A 23,213-nucleotide genomic window follows, 5' to 3' on the forward strand; every position below is an offset into this window, starting at 1 on the left:
GAACAAGCATAAAAAAGCACCATGCAATTGTAATAGCAAATTCCACTCATACAATTAAAGTAAAGTCAGTTAGTGGGAAACCTCTAAAAAAAACGGCAGTCTAATACCTTACAAGACATGGTTCGAATCAGACCTGCTCCTGAAAGAGCTACGGTGGCGGGAGGAAGAACAGAGAGAAAAAGTCCGGGAGTGTCTAGCTACAAATAGTAAAACAGAAGAGTAAAAGAAGGATGACGGCTGTCACATTCGCCCTCATCTTCCCTCCAATCAGCCTTGTTGAGAACTTCCACAGAAATCCATTCTGGATCCAGAGGCCCCCTGGAGTCATAAATCAGAGGCCTTTTCCACCCAGAGGACAAACCGGGTCAGGGTCAGGAAATTACACTGAACAAAAATATACAGTGCATTCGGAAAGTATTCAGACCACTTGACTTTTACAGCCTTACTCTAAAATGGATTAAACTGTTTCCCCCACTCAATCTACACACAATACCCCACGATGACAAAGCAAAAACAGGTTTAGAAATGTTTGAACATTTAGGAGAATTAAACACAGAAATATCACAATTACATAAGTATTCAGACCCTTTACTCAAGCTTGGCACACCTGTACCTTTGGCAGAGATTACAGCCTCAGGTCTTCTTGGGTATGATGCCACAAGCTTGGCACAACTGTATTTGGGGAGTTTCTCACATTCTTCTCCGCAAATCCTCCAAAGCTCTTTCAGGTTGGATGTGGAGCATCGCAGCACAGATATTCTCAGGTCTCTCCAGAGATGTTCGATCGGATTCAAGTCCGGGCTCTGGCTGGGCCACTCAAGGACATTCAAAGACTTGCCCCGAAGCCACTTCTGCATTGTCTTGGCTGTGTGTTTAGGGTTGTTGAGCCTTTGACCCAGTCTGAGGTCCTGAGCACTCGAACAGGTTTTCATCAAGGATCACTGTACTTTGCTCCATTCATCTTTCCCTTGATCCTGAGTCCTTAGGTGCCATTTCGTAAACTCCAAGCGGGTTGTCATGTGTCTTACTGAGGAGTGGCTTCCGTCTGGCCACTCTACCATAAAGGCCTGATTGGTGGAGTACTGCAGAGATGTTTGTCCTCTTGGAAGTTTCTCGTATCTCCAGAGATGATCTCTGGAGTGACCATCAGGTCAGAGTGACCATCGGGTTCTTGGTCACCTCCCTGACCAAGGCCTTCTTGCTCACTTTACCGAGTGGTCAGCTCTTGGAAGAGTCTTGGTGGTTCCAAACTTCTTCCATTTATGAATGATGGAGGCCACTGTGTTCTTGGGGACCTTCAATGCTTCATACATGTTTTGGTACCCTTCCCCAGATCTGTGCCTCGACACAATCCTGTCTCGGAGCTCTACGGACAAGTCCTTCGACCTCATGGTTTGGTTTTTGCTCCGACATGCACTGTCAACTGCAGGACCTTATTTAGACAGGTGTGTGCCTTTCCAAATCATGTCCAATCAAGTTGTAGAAACATCAAGGATGATCAATGGAAACAGGATGCACCTGAGCTCAATTTTGAATCATAGCAAAGGGTCTTAATACTTATGTAAATTAGGTATTAGTTTTTTTATTTTTAATACATTTGCAAAACAATCTGAAAACGTATTTTCGCTTTGTCATTATGGGTATTGTGTGTAACAACAAAATGTGGAAAAACTCAACGGGTCTGAATACTTTCTGAATGTACTGTAAACGCAACATGTAAAGCTTTGGTCCCATGTTTCATGAGCTGAAACCGATATTCTCCATACGCACAAAAAGCTTATTTCTTTCAAATTGTGTGCACAAATTTGTTTACATCCCTGTTAGTGAGCATATCTCCTTTGTCAAAATAATCCATCCTCCTGACAGGTGTTGCATATCAATAATCTGATTAAACAGCACAATCATTACACAGGTGCACCTTGTGCTGGGGACAATAAAAGGCCACTAAAATGTGCCATTTTGTCACACAACAAAATGCCACAGATGCCTCAAGATTTGAGGGAGACTGTAATTGGCATGCTGACTGCAGGTATATCCACCAGACCTGTTGCCAGAGAATTTCATGGTACTTTCTGTACCATAAGCTGCCTCCAACATCGTTTTAGAGAATTTGGCAGTACTTCCAACCGGTCTTACAACCTCAGACCACGTGTATGGCATTGTGTGGTCAAGTGGTTTCCTGATGTCAACGTTGTGAACAGAAAGCTCCATGGTGGCGGTGGGGTTACAGTATGGGTAGGCATAAGCTACAAACAATGAATACAACTGCATTTTATCGATGGCAATTTTAATAAGAAATTTAAGAATTTAAGAAATCCTGAGGCCCATTGTTGTGCCAGTCATCCTCCCCAATCAACTCATGTTTCAGCATGATAATGCATGGCCCCATGTCGCAAAGATCTGTACATAATTCCTGGACGCGGAAAATGTCCCAGTTCTTCAAATGGCCTGCATACTCACCAGACATGTCACCCATTGAGCACGTTGGAATGCTCTGGATTGTTGTTTAACGACAGCGTTTTCCAGTGTCCGACAATATCCAGCAACTTCGCACAGCCATTGAAGAGAAATGGGACAACATTCCACAGGCCACAATCAACAGACTGATCAATTATATACGAAGGAGATGTGTCACGCTGCATGAGGCAAACGTTGGTCACACCGGTTTTCTGATCCTTACACTTACCTTAAAAAAAGATGCATATCTGTATTCCCAGTCATGCGAAATCCATACATTAGAGCCTAATGAACTTATTTAAATTGACTCAAAGAATTCACATTATAAACACTCACAGTCCCCAGATAACCTGACATTAGATATTTTATCAATTTTATTTATCTGTTATTTTACCAGGTAAATTGACTGAGAACACATTTTCATTTGCAGCAAAGACCTGGGGAATAGTTACAGGGGAGAGGAGGGGGATTAATGAGCCAATTGTAAACTGGGGATTATTAGGTGACCGTGATGGTTTGAGGGACAGATTGGGAATTTAGCCAGGACACCAGGGTTAACACTCCTACTCGTACGATAAGTGCCATGGGATCTTTAATGACCTCAGAGAGTCAGGACACCCGTTTAACGTCCCATCCGAAAGATGGTCTGGGGCACTGCCCTGAGGCATTGGGATATTTTTTTAGGCCAGAGGAGAGAGTGCCTCCTACTGGCCCTCCAACACCACTTCCAGCAGCATCTGGTCTCCCATCCAGGAACTGACCAGGACCAACCCTGCGTAGCTTCAGAAGCAAGCCAGCAGTGGTATGCAGGGTGGTATGCTGCTGGCAAGTAGAGTGGTATCCAGTAGAGTGGTGTCGTCAAGTAGAGGGAAAGACTAGACTAGATGAAGGTCATCACAGTATAATGGCGAGAGGAATGGATGGACTCAATATTCTTCCTGACACTTTAGGATTAGCCCAGATCTTAGGTCAGTTTCGTGTTTTCCCCCTACAGGTTAAGGTTAGGATTTGGGGATCAGAGACTTCCTGATCCTGGTCACTTACTGGTTCCTGTCCATGAAATAGTTCCTGTGAGAGGTGAAGCCTTTGTGGTGGCCCCCTTTCTCTGTCTCCAGACTGCGGTTGCAGGAGCGGATGATCTGCAGGATGTTACTGACCGTGGCCTCCTTCACGTGGCTGTGCAGTCCGTCTGGCCCCGCCCTCTGCAGGAAGTGCTCCTGCCCGCGGTAGTCCGTCACAAACTACACAAAGAGAAACACAGTGAACCTGTTACTGTAGTAATAACTGTTACTTCACAGGTATAACAGCAATGAAATGTACATAGCCAAACTGTTTATATAGTCAAACTGCTTGTTTCGGAAAAGCCATCAAAGTATTGAGACCCCTATACCTTTTTTCACATTGTTACGTTATAGCCTTATTCTAAAATTGATTAAATGTTTTTATCAACACACACACACACACACACACACACACACACACACACACACACACACACACACTAAATCAATGACAAAGCGAAAACAGGATCCGGAAGAGCCATCAAAGCGGTGTTCAAAGCTTTAGGGTGATAGCAGGTGTTGTCAGTACACCTAGCTTTATTCAGCCACTCTGCTACAAGCCTGGCATGCAAGCCTGGGCCTGGCCCACTTTACCTCTGGCAAGTCATGCGGTGAGTGGCGCAGGCTCATAATGCTGGCTGCTCCATCCAACGCGTCACTCAGCTCTTTGAGGAAGACGCCACAGAAGGGCACCACCTTGCACCCTGGGATGTTAAGTGCCACCTTCCTGTACTCGGACAAAGACTTGTGCTGCGCCATGGCATCTTTCAGGCTGCGCATGGTCTCAATGTCTGACTGGTCCATGAACTGCCACATCTTCAGCACTTTACGAGACCTGGAGCAGAGAATAATTCCATATTGATCTAACCACATCTTAAATTCTCTGGGATATGTGGGACGCTAGTGAAATTGCCAGTGAAATTGCTAATTATTTTAAGTCAGCAGCTAGCCACAGAAAAACACAGCCATTTTCCAACCAAGGAGATGTGTCACAAAACTCAGAAATAGCGTTGTAAATATTCACTTACCTTTGATGATCTTCATCGGAATGCACTCCCAGGAATCCCAGTTCCACAATAAATGTTTGATTTGTTCAATAAAGTCCATAATTTATGTCCAAATACCTCCTTTTTGTTCACGCGTTTAGTTCAAAAATCCAAACTCACGAGGCGCGGCAAGTCCAGACGAAAAGTCCAAAAAGTTTTATTACAGTTCGTAGAAACATGTCAAACGATGTATAGAATCAATCTTTAGGATGTTTTTTTTATAATAAATCTTCCCTAATGTCAACCGGACAATTCCGTCGGTCTGAATGCAGCTACCGCTCACGGCCGCGCGCATAATTTAGCTCATGGCATTCTGCAAGACACCTGACTCAAACAGCTCTCATTCTCTCCCCCTTCCCAGTTGAAGCCTGAAACAAGGTTCTAAAAACTGTTGACATCTAGTGGAAGCGTTAGGAAGTGCAATATGACCCCATGTATACTTGATAGACAAAAACTACAAACCTCAGATTTCCCACTTCCTGGTTGTATTTTTTCTCAGGTTTTTTCCTGCCATATGAGTTCTGTTATACTCACAGACATCATTCAAACAGTTTTAGAAACTTCAGTGTTTTCTATCTAAATAGACTAATAATATGCATATTCAAGCTTTTGGGCCTGAGTAGCAGGCAGTTTACTCTGGGCACCTTACCTTATCCAAGGTACTCAATACTGCCCCCCAGTACCAAAGAAGTTAACTACATTGTTTTTGTACATTGTAGAAGACACTTATCCAGAAAGACTTTCAATAGCTGCGTTCTGAATATGACAATTTACAGATAATGTAGGAAGACTAAGCTAGATGTGTAATAAATGTATTTGTACTATAGTGTTGTCAGTCATAAATACCGTAATCCAGCCAGGAACTCCATGACAGCGTTGTAGTTGCCCATGTTCCAGCAGCACTTGGCTCCATGGACCAGGTAGGAGAACATCTCTCTCTTCTTCTCCATGGTACCCGCAGTCAGGATTAACCAGGTCACCCACAAGCTCACCTATTAGATGCAGCAAATCTCAGTTAGAACATGGACCCCACAAGCTCACCTCTGGAGCACCTCGGTGTTAAAACAGACTACTTCATGACCTGCCAATGATCTGTAAAAGCCAGGCTGCACTTCAAGTCCCTACATAGTGCACTACCTTTATTAGGGTCCATAGGGCTCTAGTCTAATGTAGTGCACTATATGGGGAATAAGCAGCCATTTTGGACATAACCCTAGAGTGAAAGACCAAGGATGAGGACTAGTGTTTCTCACTGCGCAGGTTAATGTTCTACACAGCATGATTTATGATGAACCAAGGTGAACTCATTGAAATGGAAATAAGCCTAAATTCAACCCAGGTTTCGCTGTCACCATCTCCAACCAAATACAAAAAGATGCTGGTAGTTGGCGCCACAACAAGTCATAAAACTCCTGTTTGCACCAGGTCTTGTTTGTTTCACTGGCACATAAATCCAACACAATAATAGGCCTAAGGCAAAAGCTATATATCGGCTTTATCGAAGTGCTGGCAGAAACCGTGGCCTGGACATAACAGTTGGCGCAAATATTTGCCAGCTGTCATGTTGCAGCTAACCACCCCCTGAAACAATGATGGTTAGATAAACAGTTCCACAGGCAGGACCCTGATTAGGGGTGTAGTTTACAATAAAAATATATTTCCAACAAAAACACTAGGTCTGCATTGCAGTCCTATGCCTAGAGTAAATAAACATGGCAGGCTATTCCATTAAACTAGAACTCACGTGCACCTCGTCAACAAAATCAAAACCCTAATTGGCGCATTTCAAACTGTCCTTTTGTGAGGCGCAGCTAGGAACTAGTTCTGTAGGACTATGACGCCGAGTGGTGGGGGGCTTCCCAGTAGATTATTTGAGTGGTGGGGGGCTTCCCAGTAAATTACAACTGATGGACAGAAAGTTCTGGATAAAATGAAAACAGTATGTCGCCATGCTCATCAAGAATAGCCTATGCAGCTGCCAACACCTCAAATATGTTGACACGTTTATGGGTCTTTCTATAAACTAGGGTGCCAGCGAGCATCTGTTTGGAGCTGTTACATTACAAGTCATAATAATTTACCTTTAAGTGAATAAGTATAGGACATCAATGGGAAACATGGGTACATTCAAAATAATACAAACTGAGCAATCAGGAGAGAAGGGCCTTGGTCAAGGAGGTGACCAAGAACCCAATGGTCACTCTGATAGAGCGCCAGAGTTTGGTTCTCCCATCTTTAAAGCACTCCACCAATCAGGCATTTAGGGTAGAGTCCTGTCCCCGCATGCAGCATATATATGTCTGGATTTCTAAGACGTGAATATGATACAAATCTTAGAACAACTAAAGTTCCCAAAACTGGATGGGCTGCCATCAGTCAGGATGTGGCCCAGAAGTTAATTGACAGCATGCCAGGACAGATTGCAGAGGTCTTGAAAAAGAAGGGTCAACACAGCAAATATTGACTCTTTGCATCCACTTCATGTAATTGTTAATAAAAGCCTTTGACACTTATGAAAAGCTTGTAATTATACTTCACTATTCCATAACATGTGACAAAAATATCTAGACACAGAAGCAGCAAACTTTGTGGAATGAATATGTGTCATTCTCAAAACTTTTGGCCATGACTGTATATTGATTTAATATACCTTTAAATGTAGGATGTTTCAAGGGGCCACATCAGCAGCTTGTATGCATGGAGGCCTGGAGATGCTAAACATGTTAAATGTTCATTAATGGTCAAATACCATGAGACAGGCAGATTTTTGCATGACAGTAACCACCACAGCCCTAATGAAAGTCAAATGATACAGAGCGGCTGTGATACTGCATGCGATTGAACAACAGCCAAAGTGCTGGAATTATTGTTGAGCTGGAGAATTGACAGAACATTTTGGTGTCTATTGTTACTGCGGTCAAGATAATTAGCCTATGTCCTGGACAACATTATGTCAAGATTCCTGAGGTAAGATTATGGTCAGTGTACATTTAGATTATTTGTTTTCTTGATTAAAAATGGGGTAAATCGGGAACGTGAAAATGGCTTGTTTATTTGTTTTTGAATAGAAATAGAACACACTGAAAATGGCTTATTTGTTTTTGCGCATCAAACAAAAAAAAAAGGATGTGGCTAAATGCAGAATGCCTGTCATTGGTTTACCCTTTGACGAATACGATCACATATTTGTGATCATTGTTGAGAGGTCCCTGCAGCGTACCATCACAAATAAGTGACTGGAACAGTATCAACAGAACGTATGATGCAACAAAACGCATCTAAACAATGTTTTTGTACTGACGGGAGATAAGTCTTCAGAACTTTATTCCACCTTTTATTGTAAAAGATAAACGCAAACTTTATCATCCAAACGTCACACGGAACACATCCAAACTCATTCCATAAACCAGTCTAAATAACATGCTGCGCTGACAAAAAAACTAAACATGGGTTAGCGACGTAACATCTAGACTAGTTTACAATGTACCACATCTCTGGTGAGCACAAGGGATGAATGTAATAATGTTTAGAAAAGAGATGTGCATCAGCTAAGCTGACAGCAGCTAATTTCTTCATGATGGCAGCCATGTTTGTTTATGTTAGACAAGCAAAAACTCCCTGATCACAGAATGCCATTCACTATAAGACGCAAATATACAAAGTCAAAGATGGCTGTCCCATTGCCTGAAAAATATTTACTTAGTTTAGCCACTTTCCAGCATATTAAAATCTTCAATGTACTTGTTACAGTGCATACAAGAACCGGAGCAAATCACTTGACAAGTTGTTAACCGTTTTTGACAAATCACAAGGAAAATACAATGTTATCACCTCACAGATCATCACACCAAATACAAGCCTACTGCCTAGCCTAACTGCAGCATGAAAGCTAAACACGGATGAAACCATTTTAGGGGGGTTTTCAATTCCATTTGGGGTAAAAAAAACAAATGGGGGAAGGCATCGAGGGGGGATATGATGCAGGAAATATTACGATGGGGGATTTATGAACAAATGGGTAAGGGAGGGCAAACAAAAGTTAAATAAAAATAAAACCCCTGGAAAGGAGGGTCTGAGCTGGCAGCCCTTCGGTACCATAGTTACAATCTGATGCCAAGTTCAAAACAGGGAACTCAGAAATCTCTGACTCAAGTGCGTTCAAGACAACTGGGAACGCGGGAAAAAAACGAGCTCCGACTGGTAAAAATATTTTTGATCCCGCAACAAAATGCAAATTAATTACTTAAAAATCATACAATGTGATTTACTGGATTTTTGTTTTAGATTCCGTCTCTCACAGTTGAAGTGTACCTATGATAAAAATTACAGACCTGTACATGCTTTGTAAGTCGGAATACCTGCAAAATCGGCAGTGTATCAAATACTTGTTCTCCCCACTGTATATACAGTGGGGCAAAAAAGTATTTAGTCAGCCACCAATTGTGCAAGTTCTCCCACTTAAAAAGATGAGGCCTGTAATTTTCATCATCATAGGTACACTTCAACTATGACAGACAAAATGAGGGGAAAAAATCCTGAAAATCTCATTGTAGGCAACATGAAGTCCTATGAGTGTCATCTGATGAGGATCAAAGGTTAGTGATTCATTTTCTCTCTATTTCTGCTTTTTGTGACTCCTCTCTTTGGCTGGAAAAATGGCTGTGTTTTTCTGTGACTAGGTGCTGACCTAACAATCGTTTGGTGTGCTTTTGTCGTAAAGCCTTTTTGAAATCGGACACAAGACGTTTCTTTAAAATGGTGTTTTCCTGTATTCCTGTATGTTTGAGGAATTTGATGCCCTTCAATTTAACTGGCTGTTGTCGAGGTGGGACGCTACCGTCCCACTTGTGCCAGAGAGGTTAAAACACATTTAGCAGCTCCTTTGGAACACATACATTTTCAAAAGGTATATTAAATAATATATAATTAATTAATATAATAAATAATGAAATAATATAGCCTACACCATCACAATAAATCCATTATTGATTTTAGACAGTTCTAAAGAAACATGATATGAAGAAAAAAAGGTAGTCTATTTCAGAAGAACAGAATAGCATACTCTGCATTGTCCTAATGTTAGACCCTGATCTGGCTATGCCATATGGCTGTGGGCTACACTAGTTCATTTAGCAAACAAAAGTATCTTTGAATTCCGTGGCATTATTTTACAGTATGAAGAATACAATTGAAAATAGCTGAATAAAATATAACAAATGTTTTCTCCAAACGTTTGAGGCAGTGCACACATGCGGCTATTCTATGTTGAGCAGTTAACAAAGAAACAGGTACACCTATGCTTAATTTAGCGTTATGTAACTTTAGATGTGATACAAATGTTGGACTATTTGTTTAGATTTGTAATACATTCTTAGGCTGCATGATGCGACTAATGATGATTTGAAAAAAGGAGCATGACTCTGCTTAGTTTTTTGCACAAGTACTATTGGGAAAATCTATCATCCTGAGCAAGCACTTCTCCCACATGGTGACCTCGGATGTCACCTACTAAGGAAATGGCGTCTATAACAGCATTTGCAACATTTAAATGCAACTAAACATTTATAAAAAGCAAACTATTATTGTGGTTTTTTGAACTATCATTTGTTAACAAGCACGACAGCTGTACTTTTAGTTTATGGTTGACACAAGTCCAAATCACATGAACGCATCCAACTGGTATTTATGGCTTCACAACTGGTAAATTCCCACCTCCTACAAAGTTACAAACGCAGCATCAGATCTGGATCAATGGCATTTTATTTTCCGGCTGTACCGAAACGGTACCCTAAAACTGCAATACGTACCAAACTGTGGGTTTGGAGAACCGGGGGTGCAGTTTGATTTCCTCCAGAGAAAACACTTCAGAGACACTAAATAAAGTTAGAGCCCCATTACAGACATCACCCACCCATCCATCCTCCTCCCTCGTTTCCAGGAACGACCGTCACTGAGAGACGGTACCAAAGTGATAGAGAAGCGAAAACATTCCTCTTCTCCCTCTCCAAGTGTTTGCAGTACATTATTGCAGTACATTATTTGAATCCAAACGGACATTACAGCTATGTTTCTCAGCGTTATAAACCATTTTGGCGGTGGACATGAAAGCACTGGTAGGCCAAGTAGATTAGAGGCAGGCACATACTTTGCAGAGCAGCTGATATTCTAGATATCGATGAGAGGATGGGAGTTGTGCTAAGTCAGTATTAAATGGTGGGAGATCGGTGGTGATCTAAAATAGGCTCTAGCTGTTATGTGGTGTCCCTTTGATAATAACACAGGGGTTGCATCAGAATGACAACCTATAATCGACTGGACTGAAAACCAAGCGGCACTTTGATTTATAGTACATCATATTGGCGTCATTTGATCAGTGAATAAAAACACACAATGTACTTACAAACCTGATTCATTTGTTGTGTGTGCTATTGTCAACCTTGCTACATATTCAAGGTTGACAGAGAGTTATTACAAACCCACCATAGGAGCATAGTGTTTGTCAGAAATAACCACTCCAGACAGCTACTACAGGCTCAAACGATCCAATAACTTCCCCCAGTTTATCTGCTCCAGTTTGGGAAACTGGGACACAGCAGGTAACCCAGCACACAGTGAGTCCATCTCATCATGCTGTGGAGGTTGTCAGACTTGTTCTCTATTGGGAAGAGTCACTCATTTGATTCGAGCTCTGCCACATGCCCAAAAATAGTCAGGATGCACATTTGGGGAATTTATTTTTTACTCCCTCTGCTTTGTTCACTTAATGAAATCTAGCTGATGTTAAGACATGCAACCTAAAGATGACATTTCCACTTCTCCGCTCGGTACTCCGTGCTTGGGACTGACCTCATTCCGATGTGGCAGATATGTTTTTCGTAGTTGTTTAATCTCAAAATCAATCAGCGTAGAGTAGCTCAAAGGGCTCAGTTTAGTGTAATCACCACAAGTATGAGAAAAACTGTCAGAATAAGATACACTATAGCACGAGGTGGTCAATTCTACAAAATATTATAACTCCAACATTACTGTCAAGTGAGAACCTTGATAATCTAGTACAAGAGTGATCACCAATCTTGGTCCCGGAGAGCAACAATGTGCGCAGGCTTTTGTTCTAGCCCATCATTAACACACATGACCCAACTTCATTAACCATCAAGACCTTCGTTATTTGAATCCCATCCATTAGATATTTAGGACAAGGATTGTTATTGACCACTCAAAGCATAGTAACATTAGCAGATCCTCTCTACAATAGTCTCACCTCATTGAATCGTGTGACCAGGTCCTCCACAGAGTTCCTCTGGGTCTGCGTGGGCAAGGCCGGACCCGACAGCGAGGCCTCGAGGCTGGGGTGCAGGTGCTTGCTACAGTCGGGGCTGCCCAGGTCCCTAGTGAGGAAGCAGAGGTAGTCCAGGGGTAAGATGCGTCGGTACAGCTGCCGCTCCTGCTCCGTCAGGATCCGAGCAATCTCCTCGGGGAACTGGATCAGGTGGCACAGCTCGGCCAGCTCCTTGCTGATGTTGGACGGAAGGGCGCTCGACACTGACATGGTGCACATCGGACGCTCTGAGAGACAGACAGATGTACATAGTCAACTAAAAATGTTAACTTCAATGTCAATGCCAAGGTAATATTAAACATGGTGAGAAAACTGAACACCACGGTCTTTCATAACAAACATGTCTTAAACTCCATAGTTCAGACATTAAACTTCAGTGCCCTCAGCATCCCACATTTATAGTACCTACTGAAAGTCTACCCTTGCACAGTTCACATTCTGCTGCCTTAAATTTCAATCTAAAACATGATTCAATTGTGATTCATTGTCCATTGATCTACACATCTATTTGCAAAAGTAGTAGTTCTTGTGATTTAAGAATAACTTTCCCTGTAAGGTCCCTTTGGACCAATGAATGTCAAACAATGATTGAACCTCAGACACACCAATGAGCTTTAAAAAGCATGTCTAGAATACATTTTTAGACAGGCGTAGATCAGGGGAGATTAAGAAATAATTTGTTCACACTGAATAACTGAATATCCCTTTTAGTATGGTCCAGCATTGTAATTCCTCTTTGGGTGGTGGGTTCCCACTTAGACCACTGTGCCACTAGGGAGCCCAAGGCACTACATCTCAGTGCTGGAGGCGTCCCTAGACACCCTGGTTCGAATCCTGATGATATCACAACCGGCCGTGATTGGGAGTCACATAGGGCAGCGCACAATTGGCCCAGCATCGCCCGGGTTTGGCCGGTGTAATCCGTCATTGTCCCCCACTGCGGGACGGTTGAGCTAACGTGCGCGAATGTGATTAGCATGAGGTTGTAAGTAATAAGAACATAGACATATCTGATATGTGCAGAAAGATTAAAAATAATTTAAGCTAACTGCAATGTCCAATTTACAGTAGCTGTTACAGTGAAATAATACCATGCTATTGTTGAGGAGAGTGCACAGTTATGAACTTGAAAATGTATTAATAAACCAATTTGGCACATTTGGCCAGACTTGATACAACATTTTGAACAGAAATACAATGGTTCATTGGATCAGTCTAAAACTTGGCACATACACTGCTAAACTGCGCCTAAACTGGAATAATGCATTGTGGCCTTTATCCTGCATTTCAAAGATGGAGAAACAAAACGTTTTCTTTTTTCTTTGCATTATCTTTTACCACATATAATGTGTTATATTCTCCTACATTCATTTCACATTTCCACAAACTTCAAAGTGTTTCCATTCAAATGTTATCAAGAATATGCATATCCTTGCTTCCGGTCCTGAGCTACAGACAGTTAGATTTGGGCATGTAATTTTAGGTGATTTTTTTTTTTTTTAAAGGGTCTGATCCTTACGAGGTTAACTGACTTGCCTAGTTAAATCAAGTTTAAATTGAACCATAAAATCTAAAATCACCCAAACACCGCAAATATCTGGGCATCCTTCCGCACTAAGCTGAAAAAAAAAACTGCTCAGGGACATCACTACAAGGTTTAACATAATTTTTAAAAGCCACTGAATTCATTGGCTGAGCTGATAAACTGTGCATGGATTAACATTATATTCACTCCACATTACTGTCTTGCATGACAAAGTGAAAAGAAAGTCTGTGTTAAAAAAAAAAAAACATTCCAAATCATCCATTCTGTTTGCAACAAGGCTGCTACAAAACAAAATGGCAAATAAAAGTTTTTGGCCTAAATGTCAAACTTCAAATCGAATACAACTCAGAGTGAAACGGGGACTGGGGAATTTGTCAGAATAACAATACATATGAGGGAGAAAAGCCCAGGTACAAAAGTTTACGGAAAACCTGCCTCAGTCTTCTGAACACCTAACTCTGGGACATAGTTGTATTTTCCAGTGAGACAATTAGGCCTACTGTACACAAATTCTAAGGGTCAATTGCCGCTTAGGCAGTTTTAAACACCAGAAAAGTTGGTTGTGTGTATCATCGATATGAGTCAGAAACATTGTTGTCAATTATGACACTAAGGGTTCAATTAGTTTTCAAATCTGATGTTATTTGTCACATGACCGGAATACAACAGGTTAAGACCTTACAGTGAAATGTTTACTTAGAAGCCCTTAACCAACGTAGTTAAGAAAAACAAGGGTTAAGAAAAATACTAAATAAACTAAAGTAAAATTAAAATAACAATAAAATAACGAGGCTATATACAGGTTAGTCGAGGTAATATGTGCATATACAGTGCATTAGGAAAGTCTTCAGACCACTTGACATTGAGCGTCGCTGCACAGCTATTTCAAGGAATCTTCAGAGATGTTAGAACGGGTTCAAGTCCGGGCTCTGGCTGGGCCACTCAAGGACATTCAGAGACTTGTCCTGAAGCCACTCCTGCGTTGTCTTGGCTGTGTGCCTAGGGTCATTGTTCTGTTGGAAGGTACACCTTTGACCCAGTATGAGGTCTTGAGCACTTTGGAGCAGGTTTTTTCGCCAAGGAGCTCTCTGTACTTCACTCCATTCATCTTTCCCTCGATCCTGACTAGTCTCCCAGTCCCGGTCTCTGAAAAAAATCCCCACAGCATGATGCTGCTACCACCATGCTTCACCGTAGGGATGGAGGCAGGTTTCCTCCAGACATGACACTTTGTATTCAGCCAAAGAGTTCAATCTTGGTTTCATAAGACCAAAAAAACTTGTTTCTCATGGTCTGAGAGTCCTTCGGTACCTTTTGGCAAACTCCAAGCTGGCTGTCATGTGCCTTTTACTGAAGAGTGGCTTCCATCTGGCCACTCCACCATAAAGGCCTGATTGGTGGAGTGCTGCAGAGATGGTTGTCCTTCTGGAAAATTCTCCCATTTCCACAGAGGAACTCTGGAGCTCTGTCAGAGTGACCATTAGTTCTTGATCACCTCCCTGACCAAGGCCCTTCTCCCGATTGCTCAGTTTGGCCGGGCGGCCAGCTCTAGGAAGTGTCGTTGTGGTTCCAAACTTCTCCATTTAAGAATAATGGAGGCCACTGTGTTCTTGGGGATGGTCAATGCTGCAGACATTTTTGGTACCCTTCCCCAGATCTGTGCCTCGACCCAATCCGGTCTCGGAGCTCTACTGGCAATTCCTTCGACCTCATGGCTTGGTTTTGCTATGACATGCACTGTCAACTGTGGGACCTTATATAGACAGGTGTGTGCCTTTCCAAATCATGTCCAATCAATTGAATTTACCACAGGTGGACTCCAATCAAGTTGTAGAAACAAAGGATGATCAATGGAAACAGGATGCACCGGAGCTCAATATCAGTGGATATTAAGTTTAGAATTAGCGATGGTGAATTAGCCCCAAATAAATTAGCCTATGATATTAGTGCACATAAAGATGTAGGCAAATTTATATCTATTGAACATAGGAAAAATCTGAATTCTGGAGCCCTATTTTAACAATAAAATAACAATAAATGCTTATTTGCCAACATACAATTCATGTCAATCAATGGATTATATTACACATCAAAATACCTTGAACCATGCATTCCTGCATGAACAGGTTAGATTAAACAATGCATTTATCGAAAGCCATATCAGAAGTCTATTGACCCTCAATAAAAACACTGAATGACTTTATAAAGATGGCTATTTTTTCTATTGTGTGTGCGCCGCAATTTTTTTGTGGGTGCTACCAAATCGTGTGTTGGTGCCACCAACTAAGAAGCTTTCAATTACTGTAGCATGAACCATGGTATGATGAATCACCTGGCTATTTACAGTATATTGACCCGAGCAGAGCACAGAACCTTCAACAGAAAGTCTGACGTTACTCAACGCTGCTGTGATGACAATCAGGGCCGGATTAAGAAATTATAGCCCCCCCCCCCACTGTTGAGTTAGATTATTAGGATACAGGTGCAATTTTGAAATGTAGTTGTGCATCAGCAGTGTCTCTTGCTATGTCAGTCACTGAATTGACCATGTCAGCAAAAAATCTTTAGGCTAATTTACCAGTCTAGCCAGCTATCTAAACTTGTAGTAACCATGGCCGAACACTGACCAAGCATGCAGGGCATGTGCCCAGACGCCCTAACCTCCAGGGGCCCCCCTCACTCAGATATCATTAACATGGCATGAGTTATGGCAAAATGTGTAGAATCGCAGGTAATTACAGTGCCTTCAGAAAGTATTCACACCCCTTGAATTTTTTCCACATTTTGTTATGTTACAGCCCGAGTTTAAAATGGATTAGATATTTTGTTTTTCTTCCATTGGCTTACACACAATACCCCATAATGTCAAAGTGGCCTTTTTCTAAATGTTTACAAACTCATAAAAAAAGGAAAAGCTGAAATGTCTTGAACCAATAAGCATTCAACCCCTTTCTGATGGCAAGCCTAAAGGAGTAAAAACATGCTTAACAAGTCAAATAATAAGTTGCATGGATTCACTCTGTGTGCAATAATAGTGTTTAACATGGATTTTTTTGAATGACTACCTCATTTCTGTACCCCACACATCCAATTATCCGTAAGGTTCCTTCAGTCGAGCAGTGAATTTCAAACAGATTCAACAACAAAGACGAGGGAGGTTTTCAAATGCCTTGTTAAGGAAGGTCACCTATTAGAAGATTGGTAAAAAAAAAAAAAAAGCAGATACTGAATATCCCTTTGAGCATGGTGAACTAATCAATTACACTTTGGATGGTGTATCAATTACACCCAGTCACAAAGACACAGGCATCCTTCCTAACTCAGTTGCTGGAGAGGAAGGAAACCACTCAGGGATTTCACCATGAGGCAAATGGTGACTTTAAAGAGTTACAGAGTTTAATGGCTGTGATAGGAGAAAACTGAGGATGTATCTCCACAATACTAACCTAAATGACAAAGTGAATATGAAGTCTACTACAAACAGAATGCATGTTTTGTACAATGATATAAAGTTAAAAAGCCAAAAATGAGGCAAAGAAATTAACTATGTCCCGAATGCAAAACGTTGGCTGGATCATGGTATGGGTATGCTTGTCATCTGCAAGGACTATGGAGGATTTTTTTGGATAAAAAGAAACGGAATAGACCTAAACACAGACAAAATACTAAAGGAAAACCTGGATCATTCGGCTTCCAACAGACACTGGGAGACAAATTCCCCTTTCAGCAGGGTAATAACCGAAAACACAAGGCCAAATATACATTGGAGTTGCCTAGTTACAGTTTTTTCTTCCGTTGGAAGATTTGGCGCATGCTGCAGTTGGCAGAGAGCGTATTTTAGAGACAGGTGGGACTTTTTTGCAGAAAGTACAGATATTGTTTTCCAAAACCAATCTTACAGGATCTTTGCAAGGATTTAAGGATTTACCTTTAAAAAAAAGCATACACGTGCCATTCCAGTGCTAGCCACCCTCAGCTTTTTGGCAACAGCACTTTTCAGCGGGAGCTTGTCGATTGGCATCTTACAGCCCTCGATGAGCCAATTCTTTGGATGCAAGCAACAAAACTAACATACAATTTCCATACATTATCACACAACAGGTTGAAGTAAAGAGGGGGTTCTTTGCCATCAATGCGTTCCGAAATATGAACAGAGCAATAGACGGCACCCACAGCTATAAAAGCACCATCGCAAAACGAGTTAAACTATGTGAACAGAAAAGCTTCCACTCTTAATGTGCAGGTGATCGGTTATGTGACGCGCAAAAGACGCTGCTGAATGTGGTGGCAAGGTGGTACGCACAACTCGCTCATTCAGCAGAACAGCAATGTTGGCCTATATGCCTACAGGAGGGAGCTGTGTTGCCTACTCATTTGAAGTATATTTGCCATTTCTAAAGCAACTAATTGTCTTAATGGTCTTTTCTTTGTAGCTATGTTTTTAGTTTTACTGGTCAAGCCACAACTAAGAAGCCAAACCCTTCGGTTGTACTCAATTTCTGACACCAGCGCCTCTTTTTCAGTCTCCGAAAAGAAAACTAATCGTAGTGTCTTTTTGGGTTGCATCGTTGTATTTCATGGTACAGGGCTGTATATTCCCCACAGGCTTTAAAGGGATGATTGACCATATATGGTTAATTAGGGGCGTTTCAAAATGCAAAATGCCAAAGGTCGCGCATGAGCACTGAGAATAATTGGTATTTAGCAATGGTTATCTTCTACCAGTGTGCTTATACATAAAATCACATGTTTTCTATGCATACGAACATTGTAAATTCAGTTCGTAAGTAGTATTTTAGAATAGTTTCTACGCAATATTGATACATTAAGCCCCAGGTGTGCAATGCCCTTAAGAGACTTACTCAGAAAGACTGACAGCTATAACCACTGCCAAAGATAATTCTTACATGTATTGACTCAGGGGTGTGAATACTTACGTAAATGAGATTATTCTGTATTTCATTTTCAATAAATTTGCAAACATTTCAAAAAACATGTTTTCACTTTGTCATTATGGGTTATTGTGTATATGAGTGCGAACAAAAATCTATTTAATCAATTTTGAATTCAGGCTGTAACATAACAAAAAGTGGAATAAGGGGTATGAATACTTTCTGAAGGCACTGTAGCTTTAAAACGGCAAAAATGTATTTCGGTCCCATTGAAAAACACGTAGAATTGCAGAAAACTGTTTAAAACCATCCTGATAAACTAGCTACAGACAGACCGACAGGAGTAGCAACAGTCAGTGACAGCACTGGAGACAGAAATCAGCCTGTGGAGACTAGTCACACAGGCAAGTGACAAACCACAGGGGCAGGCTATAGAATCTGAAGATATCTCACAGAAACTTGAGCAGGCTGCTAAGGTGGAGGGGCAGGCAGATGGGTAACTTAAGTGACGAGAGCCTCCACACACTGACTGTACAGTATAGTCCACCCACTCGCAGTATAGTCAATTCCGTAAGATGAAAGCAATCCCGTCTGTCTTCAATGTAGTTCCATCCTGCGGGAGTGCTTCATGGCTGAGCCGTGGCCGGCGGGAGCAGCCCTGTCGTTACTGTTAGCTAAGTGGTTGTTCACACAGCACCGGCCACGTGCACTTGTCCACATTTAAGCAAGCCCAGGGGCGGAAGCTCCTCTCCAGCTCTCGTTTCTCCCCGAGGTCACACACACACACACACACACACACACACACACACACAGCCAGCCCACAACCCCACCACCAGCTAGCTCACCCGACTCACACAGAGAAACACATAGCCCCTACACTCCTCCCTCTCCTCTCACCCATGCTCCTCTCTGTGTGAGCCGTTTGCATATGAAGGCTGAAGGGTATGAAGGGAGTCAAGTATCTAAACACGTCAGCTAAAAGCTCAGTATGACTCATTTCAAAAGTGGAGGGAAATCACTGAGAAAATAAGTGTTCCATTGATTTATTGGTGGTTGTAAAATGTTTTCAGATATACAGTGGGGTACGAAATTGACACCCTTGATAAAGATGAGCAACGTTCAAATAGCGAGCTATAAATTGAAATTATATTATACTAATACAATTGCCCAGAAAAATATGTTTTGTTTAACAAGTTGATTTATTTTTCTAAAAAAGAGAGGTGGTCACAATTGACACCCCTAAAGATATGTATAAATAAAGTAGTCAAATGTAGTATTCGACTATATCAAGCTTCTGACGCTCCACACTTGTTGAATGCATTTGCAGTTCATTTTAGTTGTTTCAAATGATTTATTACCCAAAAGAAATGAAAGCTAAATAATTTAGTGTGTCATTTTGGAGTAACTTTTATTCGCTTACATCCTCAACACCAGTGCCCCTCAGGGGTGTGTGCTTAGTCCCCTCCTGTATTCCCCGTTCACCCACGACTGCATGGCCATCGAGAGTTTCAAAGTTCCTTATTTATTTAGTAAATATTTACTTAACTATATTTCTGGAACTGCATTGTTGGTTAGGGGCTTGTAAGTAAGCATTTCACAGTGAGGTCTACCTGCTGTATTCTGCGCACGTGATAAATAATTTGATTTAACCTTTAATTAACTAGGCAAGTCAGTTAAGAACCAATTCTTATTTACAATGACGGCCTACCCCGGACAAACCCTAACAATGCGGTGTCAACTGTGTGCTGCCCTATGGGACTCCCAATCACGGCCGGTTGTGATACAGCCTGGAATCGAACCAGGGTCTGTAGTGACGCCTCTGGCACGGAGATGCTGTGCCTTAGAGCACTGTGCCACACTGCGCCCTTTATAACCCACCCCCTCTTACCTTTGAGCATGGAGTGGCCAGTGGAGCACACAGTGACTCTGGGCAGAGCACTGCGGGCCCCGATGGCGGCGGTGGCCTCCAGCAGGGCCCCGGTCAGACAGGCATACACAGAGGTCTTCTGGGAGCTGGCCCGGTACCCGTACCTAGGCTGAGCCGGGCAGAGGTAGGGAGGCCATTCCACCCTAAGACACACACATCTGGCAAAGGCTAGGAGCTTCCTGCATGGGTGGACCAGGTTGTCAACACTCAACACATGGTGGATCTGTGGACAGAAGAGAAGAAATGTATTTATCGAGACTTTGGTATAAACAAGGTGTTAAAGTGACTAACTTTAACACATCTAATCCTGGCAATCTTATGTAAAACGTGAAAAGATCAGAGGATGTTTTTATAATGTTGTCCAAAAGCAATTTTGCATCGAAGGAAAAAGTCTAAAGCAACAGCTTGACCTTAGAGGCCGGCCACCTCTTCCCAATTCATTTCAGTCTCTTCCAAGAGCACTTCATCTCACTCTGAAAACGGTTCTGTGAATCCAGCTGCCATTAGTAACCCCGGAGCACTATTCTGCCAGGCGGTTTCAGGAAAACCATTTACTAGCCCTTCCTCTGAGCAGAATGACCCTGATACTTCACAAGATCTACAGCACTCTCAGATGGTGACAATATGAAAAAGGATGGACTGGATCAAACAGTTTGAATGGAGTGCCTGAGCAGGAGCTGCACCAATGCCAGACTGCAGTTTAGGAGGTTGTCAACTCTGGAGACAGTATGATATAAGGGAATGGAACACTGTGCTCTGTTAGGTCAGTTCACAGACCTTTGAAGTCAGAGCAGCACTGAATACTTTCAAATCTCCTCAGGAGAGACAGCAAGACCATTTGATTTTGTGAAGTGCATGTTGGTTTTGAATGTATTAAGAAATGACTCATCCAGTTATGGTAAATGTATCTTCCAAGGGCTGACTAAATATTCACAATAGAAATCCTGAAATCATCAGGTAGATCATGTTTCAATATCATTACTCCAATAACACCATCCTTGCCTCGTTAAAGCCACATCAACCAGGATAAGAAGACCCTCTATAACAGGGTTCCCCAATAGGAGGCCCGGTGATTTTATTTGGCACCCAAATTTGTATGAGCAAAATTGTTGGACGTAAGTCTAAAAATCACTAAGAAAATCAGCTGAAAGTGATTTGAATTTAGAAAAATGTTCCAAAGTATTCCCATACATAAATGGAGGCATATGTGATCGTATCCTAATGTAATTAAGGTTGGAAATTATGCTGTTTTTGTCAAACACTATTGGCCCGCGGCTGAATGCAATTGGGGACCGCTACTCTTTAATACTTAGCAAGTCAATTAGCTGCTTCTCATTTCTGCCTCTATTTCATTGCCACAGAAAACTACATATCACAGCTTATACATAAATACACAGTTGTCTGAACTGTTCAAGAATACAAGGACAACTCTGATGGTCAGGGGCTACAGTGTGACACTTTATATGTAATAAATCATGTCTGGTTAGTCTCTTGTCCTTTTTAACCAGACCTGGGTTCAAATAGGATTTAAAATCATAAAAGACACATTAGCTGTACTTTATTGATCTTGCCTCTTGCAATGGAACCAATAGAATAGCCCCAAATGTGCACACTGTGCCCCTAAAACCAACGCTCAAGTATTTGAAAGATTTCAAATAGCATTTGAACCTGTCTGACTAACAGAAAGCCCCGATGTTGAAAGAAAAAGGGCAAAAACGTCCTGTTTTATGATAAAAGCAGGCCAGAAGCCATGACCCGGCAGCCACCAGCCAGAAATCTACCAGGCTACACACAATTAGGCTAAAGCAGCCAGTCACAGAATTGGCTAGTTGCAAAGCTGCTGTGACTTTGTGGCCTGCATTGCATAAGCAGATACATGCAAGAAAACCAACCAACTGCAACTATAGGCAGTGGGTTGTCCACTGCCTCGTGTTAGACAACTCTTTTACAGCATATGTAGTAATATCAACCAGCTACGATAAAGCTGTGCAGGACAGACAGCAGAAGCCCAATAAATGCCACTTATTTTTCTGAACAATGTCCAAACACACACACACACACACACACACACACACTTGAGCCCAAAAGGTTAATGCCAAAAAAAATCAATAAGAAAGTTTCTACTGCATAAAATAGCCAGTCATGATCCAGTTAGGCAGATACATCCCAGCTAAATCCACAGGGGTTGGAACAGACACTATTGGACTCTCTAGTGCCAGATCTCATACCAAATAACTCTTTAAAGGGTTAGAAAGGCAGCACCTCGTATGCTCCAGTACCAAGTGACAGGGTCCCCATGTCACCCCATGCAGACCAGACCGCCCTCAAGAATGACCCTCTCGGTTACAGTATAGAGACAACCTGGTCTATATTACAGCGTCAGTCTGCTCTATACTACAGCTAGTCAGGTACAGTACCTCAGCATAAAGATAAATAAGTTCTCCATCCAGACAGTGTAAACCAACCGATCCAGCGACCTAAGTACAGACGAGTATGTCCTTCTCCTACGAAAGCGGTTAGAACATGAGAACAATCTGAGAGAACGGCGTGCAGTCATCCACTCTAGTCAAAGTCAATAACTGACAAGCCTATTTTATATTGTCTTTCAGGGTGACAGAGAGCCTCTCCCAAACTCCTGTCCACCGCTCTTCCGGTGTCTTCACAAGGTCATGTTTGTATTTCCTTCACTGGATGTCTAGACCTTTTCCAGCATTAACTAAATATTTTAATGGCAAGGCCTCGTCCTCTTATCCTGGGAAGCAGAGCTGGCTTGGGCCTACTGAAAACAGCAATTCATGCTGTTTGGAGAAGCTGATAGCCACCATATTTACTTCACCAATACCATAATACTGATTGACTACACATAGCACAGACATGTAGTACTGACACTCCACAGTGGTTGAGAGAGGGGTACGGTGGCTGGACATGCCGTGACCCAGACCCCA

The 23,213-nt window shown here is 42.0% G+C and overlaps 1 protein-coding gene across 3 annotated transcripts in view; it reads right to left on the reverse strand.

Annotated features, from left to right (window-relative positions):
• LOC118357496 (1-phosphatidylinositol 4,5-bisphosphate phosphodiesterase epsilon-1-like) overlaps window positions 1–23,213 on the reverse strand; it is an 87,241-nt gene that overhangs the window by 37,390 nt on the left and 26,638 nt on the right. For all 3 annotated transcript variants that reach the window (XM_035734645.2, XM_052478275.1, XM_035734644.2), the window contains exons 3-7: window positions 20,230–20,491; window positions 11,826–12,130; window positions 5,411–5,556; window positions 4,113–4,353; window positions 3,502–3,698 (exon numbers count right to left, since the gene is read on the reverse strand). In XM_035734645.2, the coding sequence (XP_035590538.1) occupies window positions 3,502–3,698; window positions 4,113–4,353; window positions 5,411–5,556; window positions 11,826–12,130; window positions 20,230–20,491 (1,151 nt within the window). The remainder of the gene's footprint in view (window positions 1–3,501; window positions 3,699–4,112; window positions 4,354–5,410; window positions 5,557–11,825; window positions 12,131–20,229; window positions 20,492–23,213) is intronic.

Source organism: Oncorhynchus keta, chromosome 24 (genome assembly GCF_023373465.1).
Source record: "Oncorhynchus keta strain PuntledgeMale-10-30-2019 chromosome 24, Oket_V2, whole genome shotgun sequence".
Lineage (NCBI taxonomy): Eukaryota > Metazoa > Chordata > Actinopteri > Salmoniformes > Salmonidae > Oncorhynchus > Oncorhynchus keta.